Genomic DNA, 27,377 nt, shown 5'->3' with positions numbered 1-27,377 from the left:
AAAGTAACCATGGAAGGATTCTCGTGTGGAACCAAGCTAGAGGAATTACAACAAATGAAGCTGCCATTTTTCCCAGTACTTGGAGAACTAGTTTGGCAGAAGCTCGTTTTTTCCTGATCAGCATTCTTACATAATGTCGAAGGTCGTGTACTCTGTCTTGTGAAAGTTTTGCTGTCATAGTTGTATCTATTTGCGCTCCTATGAAGACCAAGAAGTAATATGGCTCTAGAGCAGATTTTGCATAATTTATGGTAATCCCTAGGGAGGAAAAGAGTTGTAGAGTATAGTCCCTGGTTTGTAGCAGATGTTGCCTGGTCAGGGCAGTGATGAGCCAGTCATCCAGATATGGAAACACGCAGAATCCTCTGCATCTCAGGTGAGACAAAACTACTACCATACACTTGGTGAACACTCTTGGGGCTGTAGTGAGACCAAAGGACAGAACTCGAAGCTGGAAGTGACTGGCTCCTAGCTGGAAGCATAAGTACCTTCTGGATCACCTGTCCATCCGAATGTGGTAGCACGCATCCTGAAGACTTATGGAGTACATCCAATTGTCTTTTTCCAGAAATGGAAGTATCGACTGCAATGTCACCATCCGGAACTTGGTTGTTTTGACAGATTTCTTCAAATTGCTGAGATCCAAGATGGGTCTCCAGTCCCTGGTTTTCTTTGGAACTAAAAAGAATCTTGAGTAAGTTCCGGATCCTCTCTGGTATGTGGTGGTCTGTGGGGACTTCTTGGATGACTCTTTCTTAGCAACTTTTGAATTTCTAAGGTTGCTTGTTCCTTCTGACTAGGTGAAACGTCTGGAACTGACTTGTTCATGGGAACGGGGTAGGAGAAGGGAATGACAATCCCCTGGATATTATGTTCTGCACCCATTTGTCGCTTATCTTTTGCTGGGTTTTTCACTACAGAGACAATTGCCCCCTGAATGCCTCCAGAGGTGAGCAATCAGGCACTCCTTTGGACGATGGATAGAGGAGCTGGTCTCAGATAGCTCATTTTTAGTGGCCGCTGTCACGATCATGGCATCAGCTGCTACTCCTTTTGTTAAAAATGCCTTGTCTTTTGGGGCAGTAATGTATTTATTTGGCTTCCGAGGAGTAGGCTCTATGGAATCTGGGGTCTCCCAAGCCTTCCCAGAGATTAAATCCCTAAGCTTATCAGAAGGTGTGGTCAACCAAGAGGTCGAAGGGCAAGACCCGAAAGACTTCAGGTAAACTGACTTCAGCTGAAGACGATGTGGACTGCCAGTCACCTCTCTGCATCTAAAGGAGGCATCTTCAGGAGGTGACCGTGGGGACTCTTCTGCATCATCGAGGTCAGTATCAGATGTGATAGACTCCTCCGGAGAGTCAAGATGCTTTCTCTTGCAGGTCCTCTTCCGAGGGACTTCCTCAGTGGGGTAATCTGGGGAGGTATCAGAAGAGGGGGGAGTCCCTTGTTGGGCATCTTGAGGCCTGGGGTCCCTGCAATCTTGTGAAGAGGGTATGTGAAAAGACAAAGGCACCTGTCCAGAACTTGGAGGAAGATCCTATAAAGGCTGTGTGTCTTAGACTAGGATGGTGTCAAAACCCTCCTCATAACCCCAAATGCAGTCTGCCCCTGGTCCAAAGAACTCCCCGGATCCAACAAAAAGGTTGTTAGAGCCAAAAGCATCTCTGGTGCAGGAAACAGAAGCTCTGAAGCAGAGGTAGGAGCCAAACTCACCTGATCCAAAGCCCCCAAACATAGGGTAGGATCATGAGAGATCCGAACCAGCTCCGAGGACCTGATTGGGGAGTGTTGGCTCCTAGACATCTCCTCTCCGACAGGAGGGAAACGCTCGGGACAGATATCGGTTCCAAAGCGGATGTGAGTCCTGGGTCTGATACAGACACAAGTTGGACGTCAGAGTCTTCTGGCTTCGAAGACAAGGGATGGATCAGAGGAGGAGGAACAGGTACCGAGGGGGAGGACTCGGATCCGATTCCTTTGGGTTCAAATCCAATAACAGCTTGGCCAGGGCCAGTGTCTTTAGTAGCCTTTCCATATCTTCATCGGACAAACTCCCAGTGGACCAAAAAGACAGGGTAGGGGACCTAGACTTTGTCAAAAGAAGAGATGGGAGCCGAGAAGTTATCCGGTATCTTAGTTCTGTAGACGCCGAAGATGTTGGGAGTCGAAGGTTTTAACGGCTCTGAAATGGTCTTGGATCCAGTAGCGACTGTCTGCTTCAAAGGTTCTGTTGGAGCAGTCAGTCTAGGAGCTTTCTGGCTCGGCTCTGTGGAGGATTTTGGAGCCGAAGAAGCACGTTTCAAGGACTTTGCAGATTTGGAAGTGGACGCTGCTGACATTGCCTCAGAAAAAGAGGTTTTTAGTAGTCCCTTCAAAGTAAGTTTGTTTTTGTGCTCCATAAACGCTCTCTGGTTAAAGCAGTGGCATTCGCATCATGACTCTTGAAGGTGAAGGGGCTCCAAGCAACACACACACACAGTGTGTGAATCACTGAGGGGCATCGTCTTTCCACATTTTTTGAAACCAAGAGGTTTCTCTTCCTGTTTTTGTGACATTGTGACCTACCTAAAAAGGAAATACACACACAGCTAAACATGCCAGACATGGGAAGAAACAGTAAAGATAAGGAAACAAGAAAAAGGCTAATTTTGTTTTTTGTTTTTTTTTTTAAGTTGTCCTCTAACTAAAATGAATGATAAAATAGGAAAGGGAGAGATAAACGTCCTCTAACTTAACTGGATGTAAGTTATACACCCTTTAGCTTAAACAAGTGATAACAGTTAAGGGGACTGGCACACTGAAAAAGTAGATAGAAAATAGGGTAAGGTAACTTTACAATATATAACAGACTACCTGAAAAACTATCATAAAGTACAACTAACCAAAGCAAATAAAAAAAGACGAAAATCCGAGAATAAAATAGAAAGCACTTAGCCCAGAGCTAGCTTCAGATCCTCCTTCTCTGAGCGGCAAACAAGATTTGGGGTAGATAGGGAGTTGCATTATGGGTAGGGAAAAATGCCCACAAGCTTAGCTGAAGGCCTCGAGCTTTTGCAATGGCCGAGATGGATCCAATGGATCGGATCTGACCAACCAGTGAGAATAAAGGTGAGACTGACAACATCACATCCACAAATTTTATGATGAACAGACAAAAAATAGGAGGCAAAAATCTGGACGGTTGAGTGGTACGCACACAAGACTGCGCTCTCTCTTGATTTCACACACACATTCTCCTCTGTTTTCATACATGCATTCACTCACACAAGATCACTCTTACTCTCTCTCGATCTCTCACACACACAGTCTCTTCTGCTTTCATACTTGCATTCACTCACACACACAAACACACACTCATAGACATACATACACACACATACAATTTTTTCTGTTTATTTTTTTTTTACCCTCACTAAACAGCAAAAGCGCTGCTTAGTGAGTATAAAGTAATGGCGGCTGTTAGTTTTTTGATACACTGCCGTGAAGCAGCGGACTCGTTTTTCAGCAGTAATTACTTGTACATTAATACCCAGCTGGAGAATGCTAGTTCTCCAATCAGGGTGCTGATGTACAGTCTGCCCATTCACTAATGTAACATAATATATGATATGTTACAATACAACCTGATTTTTGTTTGTGGATTCACACAGGCTTAATCATACAAAAGGGCCAACATTGACTAGTTGGTCACAAGCGTAGCTGTCAGTTTCAACATGTCTGAACGCCGATATGAACTTAGACACTGTCAGTCACTTTTGAAGCTTGATTTAATTATTCAGGTTATAGTAAAGCAAGGTGTGGGTCTGTGGTCCTAGTTAAGTTGTGCATGACAATGAATGCTGTCCCACCTTATGCTTAGACTCATTCGAACTATATGCATCAGAAAGCTCTCTTGTACTCCATGGTTGCTGCAGCAGAATCTTAAATTTCTAATTGCCAGCTACCTCATTCTTTCTCATTTAACCATCACTGCTGCAGTTCAGCACACAGTAATGTAACTTATTCTACAATGGGTATAACTACCATTATTCTTAACAACTTTTTCACTGTTCTGACTAGTACATTGTTGCAGTCTTCTTTTGCTCATTAAAGTTTTAGACTGTTAAAAATAAACACAGAATTACACTACCTTCATGACATGTATTTCTTCTACCAGTCTCTCCGCTCTCTTGCAATTCTTTGAAATTAGCTCTTCAGAACCTCTGTAAGAAAAAAAACAGAAAACCATGCTATGTGTATGAAAATCAATTTCACAATCTATATTTTAACATTTTTTTTATTAAGAAAACTGTGATGTCCCCACTCTGGGCCAGCAATTAAAGAGCCTCAATCCTCACTACTGACACTTGAGAGGGACATTCATTTGGAATACAAATAGATACACTCTGTATTTCCAGACACAGACCTCTCTACATCAAGCACAATTTCCCTTAACAGCACACAGGGAACACACACAGCCCATGGTCTGGGTTTCTCTGTCTGTCTCCCTCCAGGTCCCAAGCAAGACTCCCCACTGGCACAGCTACAGGGTTAGGTCCTCAGTCGAGTGTCTAATCCAAGGCCTCCAGCACCCTCTCTGTGAAACCAGTGCTTCATGCCCCTGCTCCAAATAGCTGACACACACTCTGAGATTTAATTTTCACACACACACACCACACACACACACACACACACACACACACACACACACACACACACACACACACCTGGGAAAGGCTGGCACAGATTACCCGCTCTACCAACTTTGCCTAGACTATAAGGTAGATTCACTATCACCAGTCAGTTATTACAAGGCTCTTAAAAGGTATCCAATTATACTGAGTGAAATTAATATTAATACAAATGGTAATGTTGACCAAACAGCAAGGCTTTCAGGAGTGGTCAGAGCGGTCACCAAATAAGTATATGCAAATGCTCTCAAAACCTAAATATTTTTCTACACAGACCAGCCACAAAAAAAGTTTAAAAATATTTATTAAATAATAAAAGAACACGAAAATACTAATTATTTATTTACAGTAAACATCAGAGTTTTAGTCACAGGAAATTATAAAAAATAACACAGCTGGAACAGGTCACACACTTACAGAAAACCAATACTTAACTATTTTCACTACATTTTCCTGAATGACCTAGAGAATTACTGTTCCTACTTACTGAACAGAGCAAGGTAAGAAGATGTTTTTTTTTAGTCAGTGACTCTACCTATCTGGCCTCCCTCCACCTCAAGGTGTTTGTGTTAGTGTGCTCAACAGAAAACCAGATTTTATCCAATAAATACCCTGAATTCATCCTTAATGTAACGGCAGTGTTCCTGTCCAGACAGTCATAAACAGCGCTCTCCCTCCTAGAAACGGCAACAGCCCAGTGCTCCATTTAACTGATACAAAATTTTATCCAATAAATACCCTAAATTCATCCTTAATGTAATGGCAGTGTTCCTGTCCAGACCGTCATAAATAGCGATCTCTATCATATAAATGGCAACAGCCCAGTGCTCCATTTAACTGATACAAAATTTTATCCAATAAATACACTGAATTCATCCTTAATGTAAAGGCAGTGTTCCTGTCCAGACAGTCTTAAACAGCGATCTCCCTCCTAGAAACGGCAACAGCCCAGTGTTCCATTTAACTGATACAAAGTATTAACTGTTATGTAAAACCTAAATCTTGGTAACTGCTAAGTAAACTGTCTTGATTTAAAGGCCTGTACACCAAGGGAAACTAGTTGAGCACTGTACCTCGAACGAGCAGCAAATCTACACCCCCACTCTCCCATCTACTGTTATTTCCAGGTTTAAATTATGGTATCTGATTAACCCTGTATTGCTCCAACCCCTTCTCATTACTCCTATAGGGCTCAAAACAAGAAAGATTGAAAAGGGACTATCTTACCTTATATTTTTGTAACTATCTTATTAGCATTTTGCCTTTAATTTGGCTTCATACTTATTGATTGTTTTTTGCAGCATTCCTTTGTCTCAGCTGTAGCCTCGCTCCATTCGCCCTTGCTGTGCTCAGGCTTCCTTCGCTCCCCTCCCATCCCCACCGATTCCCCATTTCATTTCCTTTATACCTAGCCTCTACGTTCTCCCTCCTTCTAAATCCTTCCCCTCCAGTATACAAGCTTACTCTGCACTCTACACTTACCTACCTACCCTAACCTCACCCATTACTCCTATCATACTCTAACTCCCAGCCACTCCCAACTAACTAACCATCATCTCTCCAGTAAAGTATTCTCCTCTCCTCAAATAATGCCAGTCTCTATCACCTTTGTCCTACTCCTAATACTATCACTCCTTCTCTTCACAATCACCGCACCTCCTCCATTCCTAACCCCAATAAATAAGGCCCCTACCTACCTTCACTCACATACTTTCTCTTCCCCTCAACAACCTGTAGCCCTCTGTGCGCCCATCCTCCCAACCAACATATCCTTCCCCAAAATAAAAATCATTCCCTCATACCATCCCTCACCTAAATCCAAAACAATTCACCTCTATTACCACCCGCTTAAAAGAAAACCATACTATTTCTCAATGACTCTGCTCATATCAGGTGACATACATCCCAATCCTGGTCCTACTACTAACTCATGCACCCTACAAAACATTCCCTTAACTACAACCACTCATCTATACCTAAGAAACAGCTATCTTTTTATTCTATCAATACTTGAAGCATCCTAAACAAATTAATTCAATTTCATGCATGGATATCTCAGCATAACCCTGACATCATCTCTGTTACAGAAACTTGGCTTAAACCCCAACACCAAGATAAAGACATTCTCCTCCCAAGTTACAACATTCTCCGCCAAAACTGCATTAAAAAGAAAGGTGGTGGTGTTGCTATAATTCACTCTAATAAACTTACTCTCTCCCAAACCAAACAAACCTTTCCCTCCTTCTCACCTGCCAAAATACTTGCTGCAAACCTGAAGGTTAATAACAATAATGCCATTACAGTAATAGCCATATATATCCCACCAGGGGACAATGTTCCCCTACTGGAAATTTTTCTTTTATATCTCTCTCAAAACATCCCTAATGAAACTATCCTCCTAGGAGATGTAAATATTAATTGGTTGAATCTCAATACTCCTAACTCTCAGCATCATATAAATCTCTACAGATTTACTCAACGTATCTCTCAACCTACTCACACCATCAAAATGCACAGTCCAAGCTCCCTGACAGACTGGATACTACTTTCTAATTCCTGCAAGTACCATAATCCTGAAACTCTACCCAACTCCCTTAGTGATCACTCACCTATTAAAGTCCTTAGATATTCCACACATCTCTCCAAACCACACCACTACATGTCATAAGCGCTCCAACTTTAACCCTGAAACATTTCAAACCCTTCTCTCTAGAGTTAACTGGGACTTCCTTAAACAGCTTCCACTAGATGAGGCAGTTAATGCCTTTAACTCTACTTTCCCTACCATTTTAAACTCCCTTGCCCCACCTAGAAAAATTAGATTAAAAGTTAAAACTTCACGTTGGTTATCTAAAACTACCCGCTCCCTTATGAAAAGCAGAGACAGGGCTTGGAACATATGGATACAATCCAAGCTTCCTGCTGACTTCCAAAAGTACAAAGAACTTCACAATCAAACAAAAAACTCATTAGCAATGACAAAAAAATCTTCTATTATAACTCCCCAACAACATTAAAATCAGACCCAAAAAATGTTTGAAATGCTATGAATAAGATACTACACCCTGGCAACCCAACCTCACCAAACCCATGTCATGATAAGTCCCCCAAAGAGACTGCCAATACTTCTAACACTTACTTTATTGAATCTATTTCCAAACTATTTAACAGCACCCGCTCTAACTACAACTCCTCTAACCTCCATGAACCACCCCCAACTGCTGACCCAACAAACTCCCTCTCTCTCAAACCTGTTCCTACTATCTATATTAAAGCACTACTCTCTAACCTCAAGCCATGCTCTGAATCAGCTGATCATATCCCTTCATACTTTCTCCAGACTGCTGCACATTCCCAGGCTGTGCTTGTATCTATCCATATCAACTGTTCCATCTCTGAATCTAAAGTTCCAACTATCTGGAAACAGTTCTATACTCTTCCAATTCACAAAGGAGGCAACTCCTCAGAAATATTTAATTTCAGACCTATTGCTATACTTTCTCCTCTCTCAAAAATACTTGAGAAATGTATACGCAAATAAGCAATGCATCATCTCCTACAAGAAAAACTTCTCACTCCTACCCAGCATGAGCATAATACAACCACTGCTCTCATATCCTTTCTCAGTACTATTTCTCTAGCCAAAAACAATCATAAACTCATATCCTGCCTATTCCTTCACCTCTTTATGGCCTTTGACACTGTCTCACACTCCCCATTACTCAACAAATTCACTGACCTCTACTCCACTTCTGATACAGTAGCATTGTTCTCCAGCTATCTCACTGACAGACAGCAGTCGGTCGGATGGGACTCAGCACTTTCTTCCCCCCTACACATAAAAACTGGTGTTCCCCAAGGATCCATACTTGGACCTCTACTGTTTAATATCTTTACCAATTCACTCTACTCATCTTGTCCTCAGTCCACCACTGTCCAATATGCAGATGACTCTACAGTCATCACTATTGCAAACTCTTCCTCTGAACTCCTATCTACTACCCAGACATCCTTCAACTCTGTTGAGACTTGGCTCAAAAAACACCAGCTCATCCACAACCCTAAAAAAATAAACTGCTTCTATTTCTCCCTAAATCTGCTAACCACATTAAATATTCCTTTACCTTTACATTGTTAAACAATACTCCATTTGAAGTCAATGCCAACACAAAACTACTTGGCATCATCACAGACAACTAACTAAAATTTGATCTACATATTAACAATTGAATCAGGAAAACTCATCAGAAGCTAGGACTTCTGTACAGAAATAGCAGATTATTCATCACTGAAGCTAGACATACTCTGACTCATGGCTATCTTCATCCCTGTCTAACTTATTGCTCCCAAATACTTACTAATCTAAACTCTTCTCTACTTTCCAAGCTAGAAACAACCTATCACAAGGTAGCCAGATTCACAGCTCAACACTGATATAAATCTCATCATTGTCTCTACCTTAAATTCCTAAACTGGCTTGAACTACCTCACCTGCTACTCCAATCTCAGCTACATCCATTCTACATCTCCATTCTATATCAACCATCTTTCTGCCCAGCTGTATCATCTCTCATCTCACATTACTCTCCTACCTGACAACTCAGAAGCACAACTCAAGACTTACTAAATGTTTACAAACCAAAAACCAAAACTGGCAGCAACTTATATAGTTACCACCCCTCTACTGCATGGAACAAACTCCCTCTAAAAATAGGAAATCTGACAAACACTAAAAAATTTAAAATAGCCATCAAAGATTACTTTAAAAAACACTGGACCTGCCTTTGCTCACCCCTTCCTGACCAAAATCCTCTCGTCTTAGCTTCAAAGTAACAAACTTGGATCCTAACTCAACTCACTTTTCTTTACTATCAGTCCGACCCCTCTACTAAGCTGTATGCTGCCCAATAATGCTTACATATGATATGACTTGATAACTGTTGTAAAGATGATTGAATACCTAAATAATTTTGTATCATACTTTTTTCTCTAATATTGAAATGTAATGATGACTGAAACCTACAAAATTACTGAATGTCTAATTACTATTGTTAAATTGTCCTACATTACATGCCTGGAGCTTTTCTCCCTGGGCCTCCACTGAAAAAGAGCTTTGGCTCAGTCGAAGACCCCAGTTAACAAATGTAAAATAAATAAAAATAAAATAAATAAATGTGGGTGAGTGACCCTTGTATGTCAGATCCATGACAGAATACAGAATACTGACAACAATCTCCTACTAATATCTAAACATTATTTCTGGCTTATGGAATGACATCACACACATCTGGTCATCTGACTCTGTTTCCCGCACTATCCCCCATCACTAAAAGCTGTCAGGATTTAGCACCTATGTGTTATCATACACACAGACAGAGCTTTGCTCAAATTTGCTGCAGCTGCTGAAGTCATAAAATCATTTTAACTTCTCCTACAGACCTACTAAGCCATACTTCTTACAGGCACTGAGTCTCTGGCTTCATTCAAAACTGTGAGATAACATCTTTATGGCCTAGAACCAGTATTTAATTTCTTTACTATTTTTTAGTTTAAGATTAACCTCTTCTCTTCCACTATCCTCTGTTAAAACATACACATTTAAGCAATTACAATAATGCATGTACATTTTTTCTTTCCAGCACAGCACACTGTTGATTCATTTTAACACAAGCAGCTTTCCAAATACATTTTCCAACACAAACATCTGTACAAATCAGTTTGATATACAAATAATAACTAATTCTTTACAAAATTCGAGCTAGCTGTGCTGGCTGGCATATGTTATACATTCACTGCCCTGCTTCTCCTGGCATGACTGGCAGTACCTCCTATCACAATAACATTGAAAAATTACTTTCTGGGTTACATTATAACAAGCAAACATGCTTTTTTTAACAAGAAACATCAGTCTTGCATAGCTTTTGGCTGTACAACATACAGTAAAACGCATGACAATATTCTCATGACAAACATATTATTAACACAAATCAAAGTATATTTACTTTAACTCCCTTACCTTTATAAAGCATCCTGGGCATAGGACCGGCCTCAAGTATTGTGCCCTTACCAAAAAGGCTCAATAACACTCCCTTCCCACCAACCAATACTGGCTACATACACTATCCAGAATCTTTTTTTTTTTCTTCTCTCTCTACTTTTTCATACATTCATTGGTTGCCACTAGGCTAATTGACCACTAGGGACCCTTACAAACCTAGCCTCATACCCCAAACCATTTGGGCCCCAAGGGTCATATGGGGTGGGGAGGCATGTTAGTAGGAAGGTAGCTAAGGATTTGTGTGTGTGTGTGTGTGTGTGTGTGTGTGTGTGTGTGTGTGTGTGTGTGTGTGTGTGTGTGTGTGACTGCCTCTGTCCATAAGGGACATGTGGGGCCAGACTGGTGTTAAATTTACGTTTGCCATCCAATTGTCAAGGTTTTGTTTGAACAGGGAAAGGATGAACTCTGTTTTGCATGGATGTAGAGACTATTCCATAGTGCAGAGATCCTTTGGGACACATATCCGTGTCTCCAGTATGTTCTGTTTAAGTCACAGGTGAAGTTCAGATCCTTGGATCTAGTCTGTCTGGTGATGTTTGTTTTGTGCACATGCAACATGTCCATCAGGCCTGGGTCTGAAGAAACCCTGTAAGCCAGGCAAAGATCCCCTCTCAGCACCCTGTAAGAGACTGAACGCAGACACACACTTTAGGCAATTAATGTAGGATAGGATATTCATGCCCTGAATTCTCCCTATGAGAAACCTTTGTGGGGAATCCAACTGCTGCAAGTGTCTGGTTAGATAAATGCCAAACAGGGCACTGTATTCAATGATAGGTCTAATAAGGGCAGAGTAGAGTGGTAGTATAACTTCCTTGGACTCAGATGCCATACTCCTGCCTATAAGTTGGGTGGCATAAAATGATTTTATCTGAGCTACACGTGGGTCAAAGGCCAGACTGCTGTCTACATATTTTCCCAAACCCCTAACTACTGTGTTGACTCTTGGGGGCAATTTATCAATGGAGTAATTAACTTGCATTGGCAGTTTCCCAAAGGAAATTACAATGCATTTTTGGCATTGAGTTTTAGGCCATGGCTTTGGCACCAGTGATCGGTCTGTGTTAAACCCACTTGAAATATGTGTGTGCCTTGGGGGGGGGGGGGATCTGTAATAGCTCCTAATATACAGTCATCTGCAAACTTGGTGAGCAAGTAGATGCCAAACAGGAATGAGCCCAGCAAGAATCCCTGGGGTACTCCACTGTTGACCGGTCTCTTGGTGGAGGTGCTCTCACTGATCTTCGACTTCTTGTGTCCTGTCTGAGAGTCAGCCAGCAATCCAGTGAATTATGAAAGGATTTATGACTAGCTCAGAGAGCCTCTCAACAATGCCCGAGTAGGGTACTGCATCAAATGCCTTAGCCAGGTCAAGATATACAGTATACACTGTTTTACCCTTGTCCATTGCCTTGTGACCCTCTCAAGGAAGTCTAACAGGTTAAGTAGGCATGATCTTCAATTAACAAAGGCAAATTGGGATGGGTCCAGTTTCTATAGGTTGCCAATGTCCTTGCTTATCATTTTCATGATACTTTTTTCCACAGCTTTGCATACTAGGCTTGTTAGATTGTTAGGTCTGTAGTTCCCTAGGTCAGCTGGTGGTTCACCTTTGTAGAAGGAAATAGATGTTATGGTCCTCCATTCACTTGGAACTTATCCTGTCTCAAGGCTGTAGTTGAAAAATGCCACAAGTGGTCCTGATAGGTCATGCTTTAGACTGTTCAAAAGGCAAACAGGGATATTGTCCGGACCAAGGAGATGGTGTTCTTGGCTTTAGAGAGTGCTGCCAGCAGCTGGTCCCTGCTGATAGCTGGGGGAAGTATGTTGGAGGAGATTTCACCTGTTGGAGCTGGAGGGGAGCAAGGGTTGAAGTCTGACTGAATTTATCAGTCAGTTGACTGGCTATGTCACCCTGATCAATGTAGGTGGTACCGTTCCCCACCAGTTCAGCACACTGCTGTATGTTACTTCTACGGTTTCAGGAATAGCTGAAGAAAGCCTTCTGATTGTCCCTAGCCTGCAAGGCTATCCTGACCTCACAGTCGGCCTTGTTAGACTTCAATAAGACCTCTTAGTTTCTTGTTTAGTTGTACATCAGAAAACTGTCTTTAAGGGAGGTGCTTCTCCTGATTTTTACCACGTGTTTTCTCATTTTATTACATACCATGTTAAGGTAAGAATTCCGCAAGGGGATTTGTTTTTAGTCTTTATTTTGGGTTTATTTCTGGTAGGTATGGTAGACTCTATGCAGCCATTCACGTTTGTATAGTGACCGTGAATAATTATGCACAGGTAGCAGTGGTCTCGGGGTTGGGAGGAGCCTTGAATTTTAACAAGCTGTCACTTAAGAGGATGTAGTTTACCTATGAATAGTGCCTAACTGTTACTGGCTTAGCCAGATTTTCTGGGTTGATTTTTACTTCAAATGAGACAGATTTGTGATCTGATCTCACTAGTGAGGATGTGACATGGGGAGTGCAATGCTTTCCTATGTTGAAGAGTACCATATCCAGTATGTTTGATCCTTTGTTTGAAGTATGCACTATCAGTTCCAGGGTGTCTGTGTTAATACAGGCCAGGAAGCGTTGTGCCTGTGAGTTTGAGGCAGTGTACATTTCCCAGTCTAAAAACAGGTAGTTAATGTCATACATTAATAGGGTGTTTGGCTGAATGGTGAACATTTCTAGTAGGCTTAGGTAAAAGTCATGAGACTCTAGGGGCACAGATGTTGACCTGTAGCTAGCCATGGTAAGGGACCTTCCTATGATGACTTGCATGTGGATGAACTCCATATTATTATCCTGTTTAACCAATATGGAGGTGTATTTGTTGCTAATCTAGATCAAAACACTTTCACGTTAGGCCCCAGTCTGGTCTGTTGTTGGTCTAAATGTGTGGAAGGCACTGTAGCCTTGCATTTCCAGAGTACTTTCTATGGCTTTAAACCAAGTCTCGGTCATGGGACAAGATCCTACATTCTCCAGAGTGAGGAGGGCTTGAAGGGTGGGGAGTTATTTGTTTAGGCTTCGAGCATTGGGCAGTAAAACGTTAAAATTGCTTGTAGACTTTCTCACTATGTTGACAGTTTTGCCTTTTTGGCATTGCCTAAAAAAGGCTCTAAGGGGGGTGCATAAAGTTTTAGCCAATATCTGAAAGCCTAGGGGGAACATGTATAACTCATCCTTGACAAAGCAACATGGTGTTTTGACCATGTTCTCCCATGCTGACAGATATTGGATCCTATTAAAGTGACACCAGAAACTAAGCCAATTATTAAAATGAATCATTTAATGTTCATACTGGGGTATCAACCTTGCTGAAGATAAAATGCTTATCAATGCAAGTCTCATACCTATCCCCCGACACATTTTCCACAAAATCCATTACATCTCTTTTTATACAGAGGTAGGACTCAGGTAATTTACACCCGCATGGACTGTGATGGAATTGTATTGGTACCTGGGGCATTGTAACTTGTGTGTATGTGTGACATTGCGGATCCTGGCTCCAGACAGGCCACTAACTATTACCTTCTCCTTGTCCAATCTGGTGAGTGGGACATTTGCGAGTCCCCAGTGACAAGAGTATTAGGTAAATTGTATGTTTGCCTTATGAGCTTTGCACTTGGGGACCATTAGATGTAGGCTTACGTGAAATGTTTGTTGTTGGTTTTCGTATGTGCTTTAGTGATTACTGATGAGCAGTGCTGCCATTAGATGCCTTTGGAGGTCTTTGAAATTTGGGAAGGTTTCTTTTAAACACCTCAGCATAAGACAATATGTGTGTGTGGTGAGCAGTATGTGTGAGGGATGTAGTGGAGGTATTCCTGACAATCTTATTTGTATGCAAGATTTTTGCTTCCACGGAAGTTGTGTATTTACATCTTTTGCATACAGTTTTCTTGAATGATTAACTGGTTGTCTGAGAACATGAGACAATTACTACATTGCCTTAGGATGCCCAAATCTACCACGTTGGTCACACAAACATTTGGAAGTTGCATATTCACGCTGTCTGGTCCAGTAATACAGTTGGCTGTTTAGGATTAAGGACTGGGTGTTAACAGGAGTCTTCTAGGGTAGCTTCTAGGGTTAAGGGCAGGATGTTATATAATGCTAGGATATGGTAGCGTAATTTGATCCACAAGCTGGCTCCTCTAAGCTTATTTCTACACAATGCCACACTGTTCAACAGGTTTTGGAACTAATCCTAACTTTCTAGGTAAATTTTACTGTCTAGACGTTTGCTAATATACAGGGCACTGCTAACCGCACGCACCTGGTGGGCAGCTCTGAGCAGAGAAACAAGCTTTAAAAATAACTCCTGTGTCTTCTAGCTAAAAATAATCACACTATGAGCTTCCTTCAGTGCTTTCCAGCTCAAGGAGACCCGGTAAGCACCATCTGCCACAAGATGTCTGAGCATGGAATTTCTTAATGTAAAAGCACAGCAAAAGCAGCTCTCAAGTGTAGATAAACAACAAACTCTTAAACAATTAAGTCCATGGTTAATTTGCCCTTCTGCCAAAAGATCTGGAGGCAGACTAAAAAAAGACAACCAACAGAGAATTAGAAGTTATATACTTACCATAATAACTTGGTATCTGTGTTGTCCTACTTCATTAATCCTCATGACTGGGTCCTTGGATCCAACATCGGAACTGAATCAGCCATTCCAAAAGACAGCTGCCGCCATTCTTGAGCTCCTCCCACTCCTACAATGCCCTGCAGCTTCCCCAACACCTCACATCGAGTCCACCACCTCACAAGAAAGGTAAAGCGAAATTAGGAGTACAACAACAATAAAAAGCAACAACAACAATAAAAATAATAATTATAATAATCATAAGCAACCTCTCAGTCGGAGTAAAAGACAGAAGGACCAAGGAACTCGGAACTCGTCTAGAAGACCCTAGACTTCTTGGAAGGGGGAAGGATCAGTGCGATGTGAGGAATAATGAAATAGGACAATACAGATACCAAGTTATGGTTAAGTACATAACTTCTAAATCTGATGTTGTCCATTTCATTATTCCTCAAGACTGGGTCAGAGTCCCCAGCTACATAATTAGCCAGAGTGGCCCCTATGGAAGGATATGCCCGAGAACCACGGTGTCAAAAGTTGCTCTCTTTCTGGAAATTATGTCCAGTTTATAATGCAAAAAAAAGTTATGTGACTTAGACCATGTCACCTTAGCACATAATGTCATCGACAGAGGTTCTAGCTGCAAAGGTTGAAGAAGTAGACACTGATTTGGTAGAGTGGGCTTTCGGTGGACTGGGCAATTGCAGTAACTTCAGGGAGTAAATAATGGAGATACAACTGGTGATCCATTTAGCTAGGGTCACTTTTGACACTGCTTGGCCTAACCGACTGGATGAAAAGGAAAAGTACAGTTTTGTACCTACCATAAATGTAGATGTCCGATAGATATGCAACTGCAGTCATAACATATGGGTTGTCCTGCCTCAGGCAGCCCTCGGTCGGCCGGATTCCAAAGTCTGGGTCCGACGTCAGCTGATGTCGCATTTCTCTCCGACGTCAGAACGGCTGGAGTACATAAGCATCAGCCGACGCCATTTTCTTCAGTGTTTCTTGCCCCAGATGCCAGGTGCCCTCCAAGGAAGGCTGTAATCAAATTGGAAGACAAAAACAGGATTCCAGACAAATAAATAAGCAATAAACAGATACACCATAACAGATATCCCCAGCTAAGAGAAACAGGGATAGGAGTGGACCCAAAGGCATAGAGGGGTATGGAGGGAGGGAAAATCCGACTGCAGTTGCATATCTATCGGACATCTACATTTATGGTAGGTACAAAACTGTACTATGTCCTTCAAGAATGCAACTGCAGTCATAACATATGGGTTGAATACCATAGCTTAGCTGGGGAGGAGGAATGCTCTAGGAAAGAGATGGTGTGGCAATCAAACCCTGCAGGACTGCCGAAGCAAAGCCTGCTCTGGATCTGGAATATAAAGGGAGATTGTAGTGTTTGGAGAATGTATGCACGGAGCTCCATGTAGCAGCTTCTAGAATGTCTTTTGTAGGCACCCCTCTTAAGAATGCTGTAGAGGTGGCTGTAGCTCTGGTGGAGTGTGGTCTGACATCGGCTGGAACATTCTTCCCATGGAAGGAATAACAAAATCTGATGCAATGTCCAATCCATTTTGAAATAGTCTGTTTGGAGATTGCTTTTCCTTGTACTCCAGGGGCGTAAGCTACAAAAAGCTGATCAGACTTCCTACTGGTCTTGGTTCTGTCCAGGTAGTAGCGACGTTGTCTGTGAATGTCCAAGGTATGCAACAGTCTTTCCCCTTTGCTCTCAGGATTGGGGAAGAAAGTAGGCAGGTGAATAGCTTGATTTAAAGAAACCCTAGATACCACCTTTGGCATAAAAGTAGGGTTGGTTCTTAAGGAGACCCTGTCTGTGTGAAAGATTATGAACGGTGGTGTTTCCATTAGGGCCTGTAATTCCGAAACCCTTCTTGCTGAGGTAATTGCCAACAGGAAAGCTGTCTTCCATGATAAAAATTGTAAGTCCACTGAAGCTGCTGGCTCAAAGGGAGGTAGAGTCAGTTTTTCTAGGACAAAGTTGAGGTCCCAAGCTGGCACTGGAGCCTTTCTTGGTGGCTTAATGTTCTTGATTCCCCTGAGGAATTGCCTTAACAAAGGATGTGAAAACACAGGTGGATCAGTGTTGTATCTAGGTGAAATAGCTGAAGCATGTATTTTTATGGAAGAATATGAGAGTCTATTCTGTAGCATATCTGACAAATATTCCAGAATGAGTGGGATGTTCAATAATGATGCATCATGACCCTTGCTGGTATTCCAAATGCTGAATCTCTTCCATTTTGCTGAATAAACCTTTCTGGTGGATGGTCTTTGGGCTTCTGTTAATATCCGCTGGATGTCCTTGGAGAGAGATAGATTGAGGTTATTCATGGGATCTCCCAGGCTGTTAGCTGCAGTGTCTGAAGGTTTGGATGCACTGTTTTGAAGTTGTGTTGAGGCAAAAGTAGGGGCCATTGGGGAAGGGCCCACTTTTTGTTGTGACATATGCTCCGTAGTAGTGGGTACCAGTGTTGTCTTGGCCAGTCTGGAACTATTAGGATCCCCTTGGGCCTCTCTGCTTTGATCTTTAGTAATACTGTGGTCATCAGTGGCAGAGGTGGGAATGCATAGATTTTTAGAAAGTTCCAGTTGAATGAAAGAGCATCTATTTTCCAAGCTTGTGGATGGTATGTCCTTGAACAGAATTTTTGTAGATGATGGTTGAGGTGGGAGGCAAATAGGTCTACTTCTGGCCTGCCCCATGTCGAGGTGAGTTGTGTGAAGATTTTTGGATGTAACCTCCACTCGTGTGGATCTATGAAATTCCTGCTTAGGCTGTCCGCCAGCACATTGTCTTTGCCTGGAACAAACTGGGATTGCAACTGTATGTTTAGGCTCAGTGATTTTTCCAAAGATTCATTGTCAGTCTGCAAAGGGGTAGGAATGGGTGCCCCCTTGCTTGTTTATGTACCACATCACAGTGGTGTTGTCTGTCCGTATCAGTAGATGGCCTTGCTGAAGTTGTTGTCGAAAGGCCTCGATGGCATGCATTACTGCCAGCATTTCCTTTTGGTTTATATGCAGATGTGTTTCCTTTGGAGACCATTGTCCTTGTATACATCTGCCCTCCATGTGTGCCCCCCATCCAAGGTCTGAGGCGTCTGTGGTCATGGTCTGTGTTATCTGAGGTTTTTTGAATGATATACCTGTGTTTGCCTGGCTTACCGAGGCCCACCATAGGAATTCCTTTTGTAGGCATGGAATGAGCGGTATGGTTGTCTCTAGGTTGTTGCTGTGCTGAGACCATAGGCTTTTTAGGTACCATTGAAGCTTTCTCATGTGTAGTCTTGCTAGTGGAACCAGGAGAATGCAGGATGCCATGTAACCCAGGGCCTGTAGGAATCCCCTTGCAGTCATCTGGGTGAGTTTTGCCAAATCTTTGAAATAATGAGTTAACTTCTCTTGCTTGTCTTCTGTCAGGTAAGCCATTTGAGAGGCTGTGTCTAGATTGGCTCCTAAGAAGGTAATTAGCTGGGATGGCTGAAGTCTTGCCTTTTGGAAGTTGACTGTGTATCGCAGAGCCTGTAGCAATTGTATGACATAATGCAAGTTTTTTGTCAAAATCAATTTGTCGTCCGCTTGTTTGAGGCAGTCGTCCAGGTATGGGTAAATTTGGATCCCCTGGAGCCTGCAATGAGCAATTACTGAAGCCAGGCATTTTGTAAATACTCTGGGCGCAGTAGATAAGCCAAATGGCAATGCTGAGAATTGATAATGCTCTGGCCCTGCAAGAAATCTGAGGTATCTTCTGCAGCTGTGTCTGATAGGGACATGCAGGTATGCCTCCTTGAGGTCCAGAGTAATCAGCCAAGACCCCTTGCCCAACATGGGAAGGAGTTGCTGTAGAGTCAGCATTTTGAACTTTGGTACTATGAGAAAAGTGTTTAATGCGGACAAATCCAGTATTGGTCTCCATCGAGTTTCTTTTCTTGGAACAAGGAACAGTCTTGAGTAAAACCCCTGGCCTTGTTCTTGTTGTGGAGCTCTTTCTATTGCTTTGATCTGAGCAAGCAGAGAAATTTGCTTGATAGCCTCTGCCCTCTGGTTTTGTGGTAGGTTTGGCATGCCTTGTTTTCTTGGTAAGGTATGAAAGTGGAACCTGTAACCTTGGTCTATAATGTCCAAAATCCATTTGTCCTTTGTCAATCTGTGCCAATGGTCTGAAAACAGAGATAATTTTCCGCCCAAGGGAGCTTTTATTTGCTCCTTGGTCAGCGGAAGTAGAGGAAAGTCATTGAGATTGTCCCTGTGGGGCAGGGGAGACCCCTGTGTCACTTCTTTGGTTTGCTGGTTGCCATTGCCGTCCCCTGTAAGAACCTCTGTATTGTCCTCTTCCTCGGCCACGCCTGTTTTTACCCCTTTGAAATCTTTCAGGATTAGGAAAGGACCAGTTTTTTGAAGGCCAATTCCTGCTGAATCTGGGTGGCTGAACCTGGAGGAAATCTTTGACCGTCTGAACTGATTTTGCTTTTTCCTCGATGGACTTTAACTCATCTTTAGCATTAGTACCAAAAAGCTTGTTCCTTTGCAAAGGTGCATCAAGAAGTTTTGCCTTAACATGATCTGGTAGAGGTTGTTCTTTCAACCATGCATGTCTACGAATGACCGCCCCTGTCATAGCTGCCCTACATGAAGCTTCCAATGCATCATATCCACACTGCAGAAAGTGATTGCTGACTTGCTGAGAATTATGTACAGCTTCCTGCAAAGACTTCCTGTCTAAAGGTTCAGGAGAGGCCAATGTTTTCTGTAAATCATCTAACAGGTAATCCTAATATTGAAACATATGAAAGAGGCAATTCAGAGCTCTCATAGATAAAGTAGTGGAGGTGTAGACCATTTTCCCCCATCTCTCTAATGACCTAGCTTCCCTGTTGGAAGGCAAGGGATGTTTGGAGGTGGATGCTGAAACCCCTTTAGGTCCCTGAGAAATAGTTTCTAAATCAACAGCATGGGCCCTAAAGAAATGAGAATGTGTTTCTGGGACCCTATAATATCTGTCTGGCTTGGCTGGGGCAGGAGGAAGAGTATCCGGGGTAACACTGGAGTCACAGTATATGTCATCCAAAACATCAAGCACAGGAGGTATAGCCAGGGGCCTGTGTTGGGGCTTTTTAAGGAAGGTTCGAAGGCGCTTTCTGGAATCAGAATATTCCTGGCCTTGCCACTTAAAATGTTCCCTCATGGTATGCAGAACTTCCCCAAAAGAAATATCCTCAGGAGGGGAGGCCGAGGGGATGGAATCCTCTGCATCTGAGTCCTCATAGGTCTGGAAGGGCTCTTCCTGGCCATCGGAGTGAACAGAGTCCACAGAATCTTCATCTGAAGGGATAGGGTCAGAGGGTTCAACCCAGGGCCTCTTATCAGGAGGAGGCTGGGATCCTCTCTCAGGATGGGCCTGTGAACTTCTAATCATGGAAATTAAGTCTGCGGCCATAGTCATGATTTGTGTTTCAGGAGTAGGCTGAGGTAAGGCCTTAGCAGTAAGGTGCTTGGTCTTGCTGGCTGCCTTAGCACGTGTGTAGGCCTTAACAGACATGGCCATAGGAGGCCTAGCAGCTCCACGTGCAGGAGTGACCTTATCTACAGCAATGGTCTCGGGCATTCCCTCGGTTTCAGTATCCGGAGGAAAATCTATAACTGGCATCGGTGTGGCCCCCGGTATCGGAGGTGTCGGTAAAGCGGTGTCTTCGGTTCGGAGCAGTGAAATAACCGTCTCAGGGGGAACCAGAGCACTAGCGGTAGGTTTTGGCGTGGAGTAGGAGGAAGACGCGGGCCGAGGATGTCGGTCCCGGTCTTTTCGTTTCTTAGGAGTCTGCGATGTCGGAAGTTCCGACGGCATTGTATAAGCAAATTTATCGCCGAAAAAGTCTTCAGCGAACTCCGCCCGGCACCTAAGAGTGCGCTTATTGAAGCGAGCACAGGTGACACAGGCCGAGACATCGTGGTCTGGGCCAAGGCAAGGAAGACAGTAAGAGTGGAAATCCTTATGAGGTATTTGTTTACCACAAGACAGACAATTGTTAACTTTTTCAGTAATTTCTGACATCGGCTGAGGCAAGAAAGGTCCCCAACAGGGTACTTAGCTTTTTTGATGACTTCGGATTCGAAGAATACAGGAGCTGACCGACCGGCACTTGCGAACTGCTTCTGCTTCGGGCACCGCGCGGCAAGAAAGAATGAAGAAAATGGCGTCGGCTGATGCTTATGTACTCCAGCCGTTCTGACGTCGGAGAGAAATGCGACATCAGCCGACGTCGGACCCAGACTTTGGAATCCGGCCGACCGAGGGCTGCCTGAGGCAGGACAACCCATATGTTATGACTGCAGTTGCATTCTTGAAGGACATCAAATAGTTGCTTAGACTTCCTAAATTTTCTTGTCCTGTGCAGACAAGAACACAACTATGAACATCAAGGAGATGAAGCATATATTCACCCTTATTAGAGTAGTAAGGGAAAAAGACCAGAAGATGAATGGACTGATTTATTTTGTCTCTGTAGCCACTTTAGGCATAAAGGAAGGGTTCATCCTCAGAGATATTCTATCCTTGAAAAAAACAGGTGTAAGGTGATTTAGAAGATAAGGCATGCAGTTCTGATACCTGCTTAGCAGAAGTAATGACCACAAGAAAACTGGTTTTCCAGGTTAAAAATTTCATGTCACAGGAATCAGCCAGTTCAAAAGGCTTCTGTGTCATACCTTGAAGAAAGAACAGTTGTGTACACTTACCATAAATGTAGATGTTCGAGTGTATTCACTGTTGCAGTCATCACACTTGGGTTATCTGCCTACAGGTAGCCCTCAGCTGGCCCGATTACCAGAGTCTTGGGATTTCTGCGTCGGATGCTTTCACCTCTTCCATGACATCAGGTCGTCAAGGATATAAAACATGCAGCCGATGCCATTACATCAGTTTTTCTTGCCCCAGATGCTATGGTATCTACTTTTTACTGGAGGTGTCCCACACCATTTAATTGCTTCCTATTTTGGGGGCTCCTGACATCTGGGGCAAGAAAAACTGATGCAATGGCATCGGCTGCATGTTTTATACCCTTGACGACCTGACATCATGGAAGAGGCGACAGCATCCGATGCAGAAATCCCAAGACTCTGGTATTCGGGCCGACTGAGGGCTACCTGCAGGCAGACAACCCAAGTGTGATGACTGCAACAGTGAAACATGAAGAACATCTAGATTCAGATCCTAAGGAGAAGAAAAATCTTTCCACAGGAGGCTTAAGGAGGAATATCCCTTTCATGAAGGCTTTGCATATCCTAGATGATGAAATGGAAGCTAATGACTGTGAATCATCCATGAAGTGAAAGTTAGCAATTACTTGCAATTGTAGCTTAATCATAGAGAAACTATCTCCCTCTTGAAAAGGGAACTCAGGAAAAGTAGGATGGCTGAGATGGGAGCTGAGAAGGGGTCGATGTTCTGATTCCATGCCCAAACTGAGAATCTTTTCCATTTACTATTGTAAACTTTTTTGGTAGCAGGCTTTTGAGAAGCAAGAATAATGTCACACATGGGAGAGGCTAGCCTGGACTTTCTTATAGTCATTGGAATTGCAGAAACCAAGTGGCAAGTCTCAATGAACTTAAATTGGGGAACTGCTGGTCTAACGGGTGAGATCAAATCCTGTCTGGGATCCAATATCCATGGTGGATACTTGGCATGAGACACAACAGGAAGGGGAACCATACCTGATGAGGTCAGAAAGGGGCTATGAAGATTAGTATGCTCTTGAACTTGCTGGCTTTCTGTAGGACTTTTGGTATCAATGGGATCTGTGGAGAGGCGTACATGAGACCCAGAGGCCAATCGTGTTCATAGGTTCATAGATAAGTACTAGGCTATCTGCCCAAGGGCATTTATAAGCCTAGCCAGAATGTGTTGGCTTTCGCCACCCCCTTAGATTAGTTCCCTGTGCCACTGTCCAGCAGAGACATTAGTTCCCTGTGCCACTGTCCAGCAGAGCCATTAGTTCCCTGCACCACTGCCCAGCAGAGCCATTAGTTCTCTGCGCCACTGTCCAGCAGTGCTACTGCAGTGATCCCCGGGGTAAATGTTTTGTTTCCCATCCACCCGTCAAGGTTTCTCTTGAGTGTTAGTGAGGGGCTCTACCTGATGTATATTGGAATCCTGTTCCAAAGCATGGGGAGTCTCTGGGATAGGAATCTATCCCTCCAGCATGTCCTATTTATCGTTGTGGTGAGGTTTATATCTCTAGAGCGTGTGGCTCTCTGGGATTTGTTTTTTTTTTTAGGTGGAGCATGTCCTTCAATTCTAGGTTGGACATGACCTTGTATGTCAGGCAGATATAACCTTTGAGTAAGCAGTATGCAACTAAGTGCAACTGGAGTTTCTTGAGTCGGGCTGCATAGGGCATCTGTTTGAAGCCAGTAATCCTCTTGCAGGTGTCTTGTAAGGTACATCCCAAATGGGGCATTGTATTTTATGATGGGTCTAATGAGTGATAAGTAGAGAGGCACAATAACCTCTTTTGTTCTAGATGCGAACCTTTTTGTGATTAGGTGGGCCACATAGAAGGATTTTCTAACCACCTTGGCAATATGATTATCAAAGGAGAGATTACTATCTACTTGGGTCCCCAGATCCCTTATTACATTTTCTGTATTTAGGGGACTACCACCTATGTGGTAGTTCGCGGGTACTTTGTTTTTTCCAAAGGGGATGACTATGCACTTTTTGGCATTTAGCTTGAGGCCATGATTTTGACACCAGGTATCTGTCTCAGTGAGACCCCATCTGGAGGGTGTCTGTATCAGCCGGAGAATCAATTATGGCCCCTAGTTTGCAGTTGTCCGGGAACTTGGTCAGCCATAGTCCTCCTACGCTTTCCTGTACCTCTGAGAAGTATATAACGAACAGGAGGGGTCCTAGGACTGAGCCCAGGGGGACACCACTTGTAAATGGTTTAGAGTCGGATGTAGAGCCTGCAACTCTCACCATGTGAGTTCTATCCATGAGCCAGTTGGCAACCCATCTCGTGACGTAGGGGTTTATGTTCAAGCTGGTGAGCTTATCTATAATACTAGAATGGGGAATGGTTTTGAAAGCCTTTGCGAGGTCTAGGTAGGCTGTGTGGACCTCCTTTCCCTCGTCTAATGCCTTGGTAACCATCTCAAAGAAGTCCACCAGGTTTAGGAGGCGTGATCTTCCCTTAACAAAGCCAAACTGGGTAGGGTCCAAGGTTTGGAGGTTCCCAATGTCTCTGTTAATGAGTTCCATGATGAAGCGTTCCATAGCCTTGCAGACCAGACTAGTCAGGCTTATAGGGCGATAGTTCCTGGGGTCCGTTGTGGCTCTACCTTTGTAGGGCGGGATAACTGTTGCTGTGCGCCACTCTGTGGGAATGTAGCCTGTAGAGAGGCTGAGTTTAAACAGTGTGTTTAGGTGAGAGATTAGTTCATTTTGGAGCTCTTGTAAGACACAGCCTGGGACCCCGTCCGGTCCCATTGAAGCTGTGTTTTTGGCTTTGGATAGGGCTGTTTTAACCTGTGTGTCAGTGATTGATGGTGCCCTACATTCTTCTGGTATGGTTATGGGCCCTTTACGGAGTGAGAGGGGGTGAAGTTTGCACTAAACCTGTCTGCCAGAATGTTTGCAATATCAATCGGTTCAGTGTATTTTGTGCCATTCTGCACTAACTCAGAGCAGATCTGAGAGTTTCCACTTAGGTTCTTGACATAGCTAAAGAACGCTTTGTGGTTATCTTTGGGGTCACTGGCAAATTTTCTTTCGAAACTAGCCTTGGATGATTTAATGAGGGATCATAGTTTCTTGCTGATACTGATCAGATATGTCTTTCCTTCTTGGGATTTTACTCTTTTCTGTATTAGTTTCCTCCTTCTGTTGTATAGCTTGTTTATGGCAGGGGTCCACCAAACTGGTTTCCTTTTCTTGGAGGAGTGAGTCTTGGTTTTACTTGGGATAGCATGATCCATGCATTCCTGCAGATGCTCATAGAGTGCCTTTGTAAAGGTTTCAGCAGCTTGGACAGCATTGTCCTTTAGCATGGGGGCTGTGAACTTTTCCACCTCAGTCTTAAACAACGTGAAGTTTGCTTTTAAAAAGTTTTTCATGGTGGTTTCCTTGATTGGGGGTGGGGGCGGAATGTGGATATCCAGAGTGATTACTCTATGGTCTGATCTAACCAGCGAGGGGTTGACCTCCGGTGTGGAACACCAGTCGCCCATGTTGGTGATGATCAGGTCCAATATGTTGTTCCCTCTGGTGGGGGTGTTGACCAGTTGATCCAGGGTGTTCGAGTTTATAAATTCTAGGAAGCATTGGGCAAGGGAGTTAGTACTTGAGTAGTTCTCCCAGTTTATGTTTGGGTAATTGAAATCACCCAGTATTAAGGGGTTTGGTAGGATCTTCATATTTCCCAGTGTCTCCAGAAATGCAGAATGGGGGTCCTGGGCGATCTGTAGCAAGGTACAATTTGGATTGCAGTTTTGCCCATTGTTAGTTGCACATGGATGATCTCTCATGCATTGTGCTGCGCCACTAACCTGGAGGTGTGGGTATCCTTGATGAATATGGATACACCCCCGCCTTTTGTGTTTTGGTCTTGGATCTGTGGCTGAAAGGTATGGTATGAGTTATAGCCTAGTAGTGCTGGGGTGCTCTCAGGAGCCGTAAACTAGGTTTCTGTTACTGCACAGATGTCGATGTTCTCCATACTGAGGAGTGCCTCGAGTGCATGCATTTTGAGGTTTAGACTTCTGGCGTTGAGTCGCATTACCCACAGTTTTTGGTTACTTGTGCTATTTATGGTGGTGGGTTTGTCTTTTGAGCCTTGCCTAAAAAAGACACTATGGGGCCGCAAGAGCTTTGGCCAGTATTCGAAAGCCTAAGGGTGACAGGTGCAAGCCATCTCTTGCGAAGCAACGTGGCTTATCGAGCATGTCATCCCAGGTGGACAGATACCGGATCCCCTTTGAATGACACCATAAACTTAGCCAATTGTTGAAACTGATCATTTTTTCTTTATACTGTGGCATCATTCTTGGTGAGGGCAGGATGCTAGTCAGGGTCATACTGGCCTGGGCTACATGATCAGAGTGCTCTTCCATGTTTCTTTTCATGCAGTCGAGGGAGGTACGTCTCAGGTCATTCACACCAACATGGACAATGACAGAGTTGTATTTGCACTTGTTCTGGAGTGACCTGAGTGCTTGTGTTATGTGGCGGATCCTGGCACCTGACAGGCAGCTAACTGTAACCTTCTCCTTGTCCAGCCTTGTTAGTGGGACATCAGTGTGCCTGACTATAAAGTTGCCTATTACTAGTGTGTGCTGGGTATGTTATTTTGCATTAAGGGCTGTGATTGCGTGGCACACTGATTATGTGAAGTACGTGTTTCATGGTTGGTGATAGGATGTGGAGGTTGCTTGGATGTCTGCTTTGGAGGTCTCTGCTGCTTTTGCAGATTTTTATTTAGAGCCTCTGAGTATGTTTTCATGTATTCATGTGTGCTATTTGCCGGTGTTGGTTTATTAGGTCTATGTGAGACTGTTGGTGTATTGCAAGTATTACCCTTCTCCTCTTGACCGTCAGTTCCAGTCTTGGGTTGAGAGAGCTTTGCCTCCAGTTTGGCTGTATAATTGCATCTCTCGCATATATTAGTGTTTGTTGGTAGGAGGAAAGGGTTGTCTGTGTACATGAGGCAGTTGTAACATTGCCTCAAAATGCCCAGATTCACCAGGTGGACTGGAGAGTACACCGGAAACTGCCCTTTGGACATGCCTGAATAGGTAGAGTAAGCTGTTTTTCTGATTGGCTGGTGGGGACTAATAGAGAGCCTTGTCCTTCTGCACAGTATAGGGGGATCTAGCGCTAATGTTAATTAGTGCTTGCTATGAGTTTTAAGCAAGTGCTTGACTGTGAAATGAATGGTTTGAGTGCTAAGGTTGAAGGTTTGCCTACTTCCAAGAGAAAACGTGAAGAGTAGACTTCGTGGAGCCGAGAATAGTTTAACTCTAGCTAA

At 43.4% G+C, this 27,377-nt stretch overlaps 1 protein-coding gene across 4 annotated transcripts in view; it reads right to left on the bottom strand.

Annotated features, from left to right (window-relative positions):
* SRFBP1 (serum response factor binding protein 1) overlaps positions 1-27,377 on the bottom strand; it is a 1,736,845-nt gene that overhangs the window by 1,271,511 nt on the left and 437,957 nt on the right. For all 4 annotated transcript variants that reach the window (XM_044060738.1, XM_044060735.1, XM_044060736.1 and 1 more), the window contains one exon: positions 4,133-4,205. In XM_044060738.1, coding sequence (XP_043916673.1) covers positions 4,133-4,205 — 73 coding nt within the window. The remainder of the gene's footprint in view (positions 1-4,132; positions 4,206-27,377) is intronic.

The sequence above is a fragment of the Protopterus annectens genome, chromosome 2.part0 (genome assembly GCF_019279795.1).
Source record: "Protopterus annectens isolate FY-2018-M chromosome 2.part0, PAN1.0, whole genome shotgun sequence".
NCBI classification, from domain to species: Eukaryota; Metazoa; Chordata; order Ceratodontiformes; family Protopteridae; genus Protopterus; species Protopterus annectens.
Note: the sequence above shows the minus strand (reverse complement) of the source record. Positions and strands in the feature narration are given on the sequence as shown.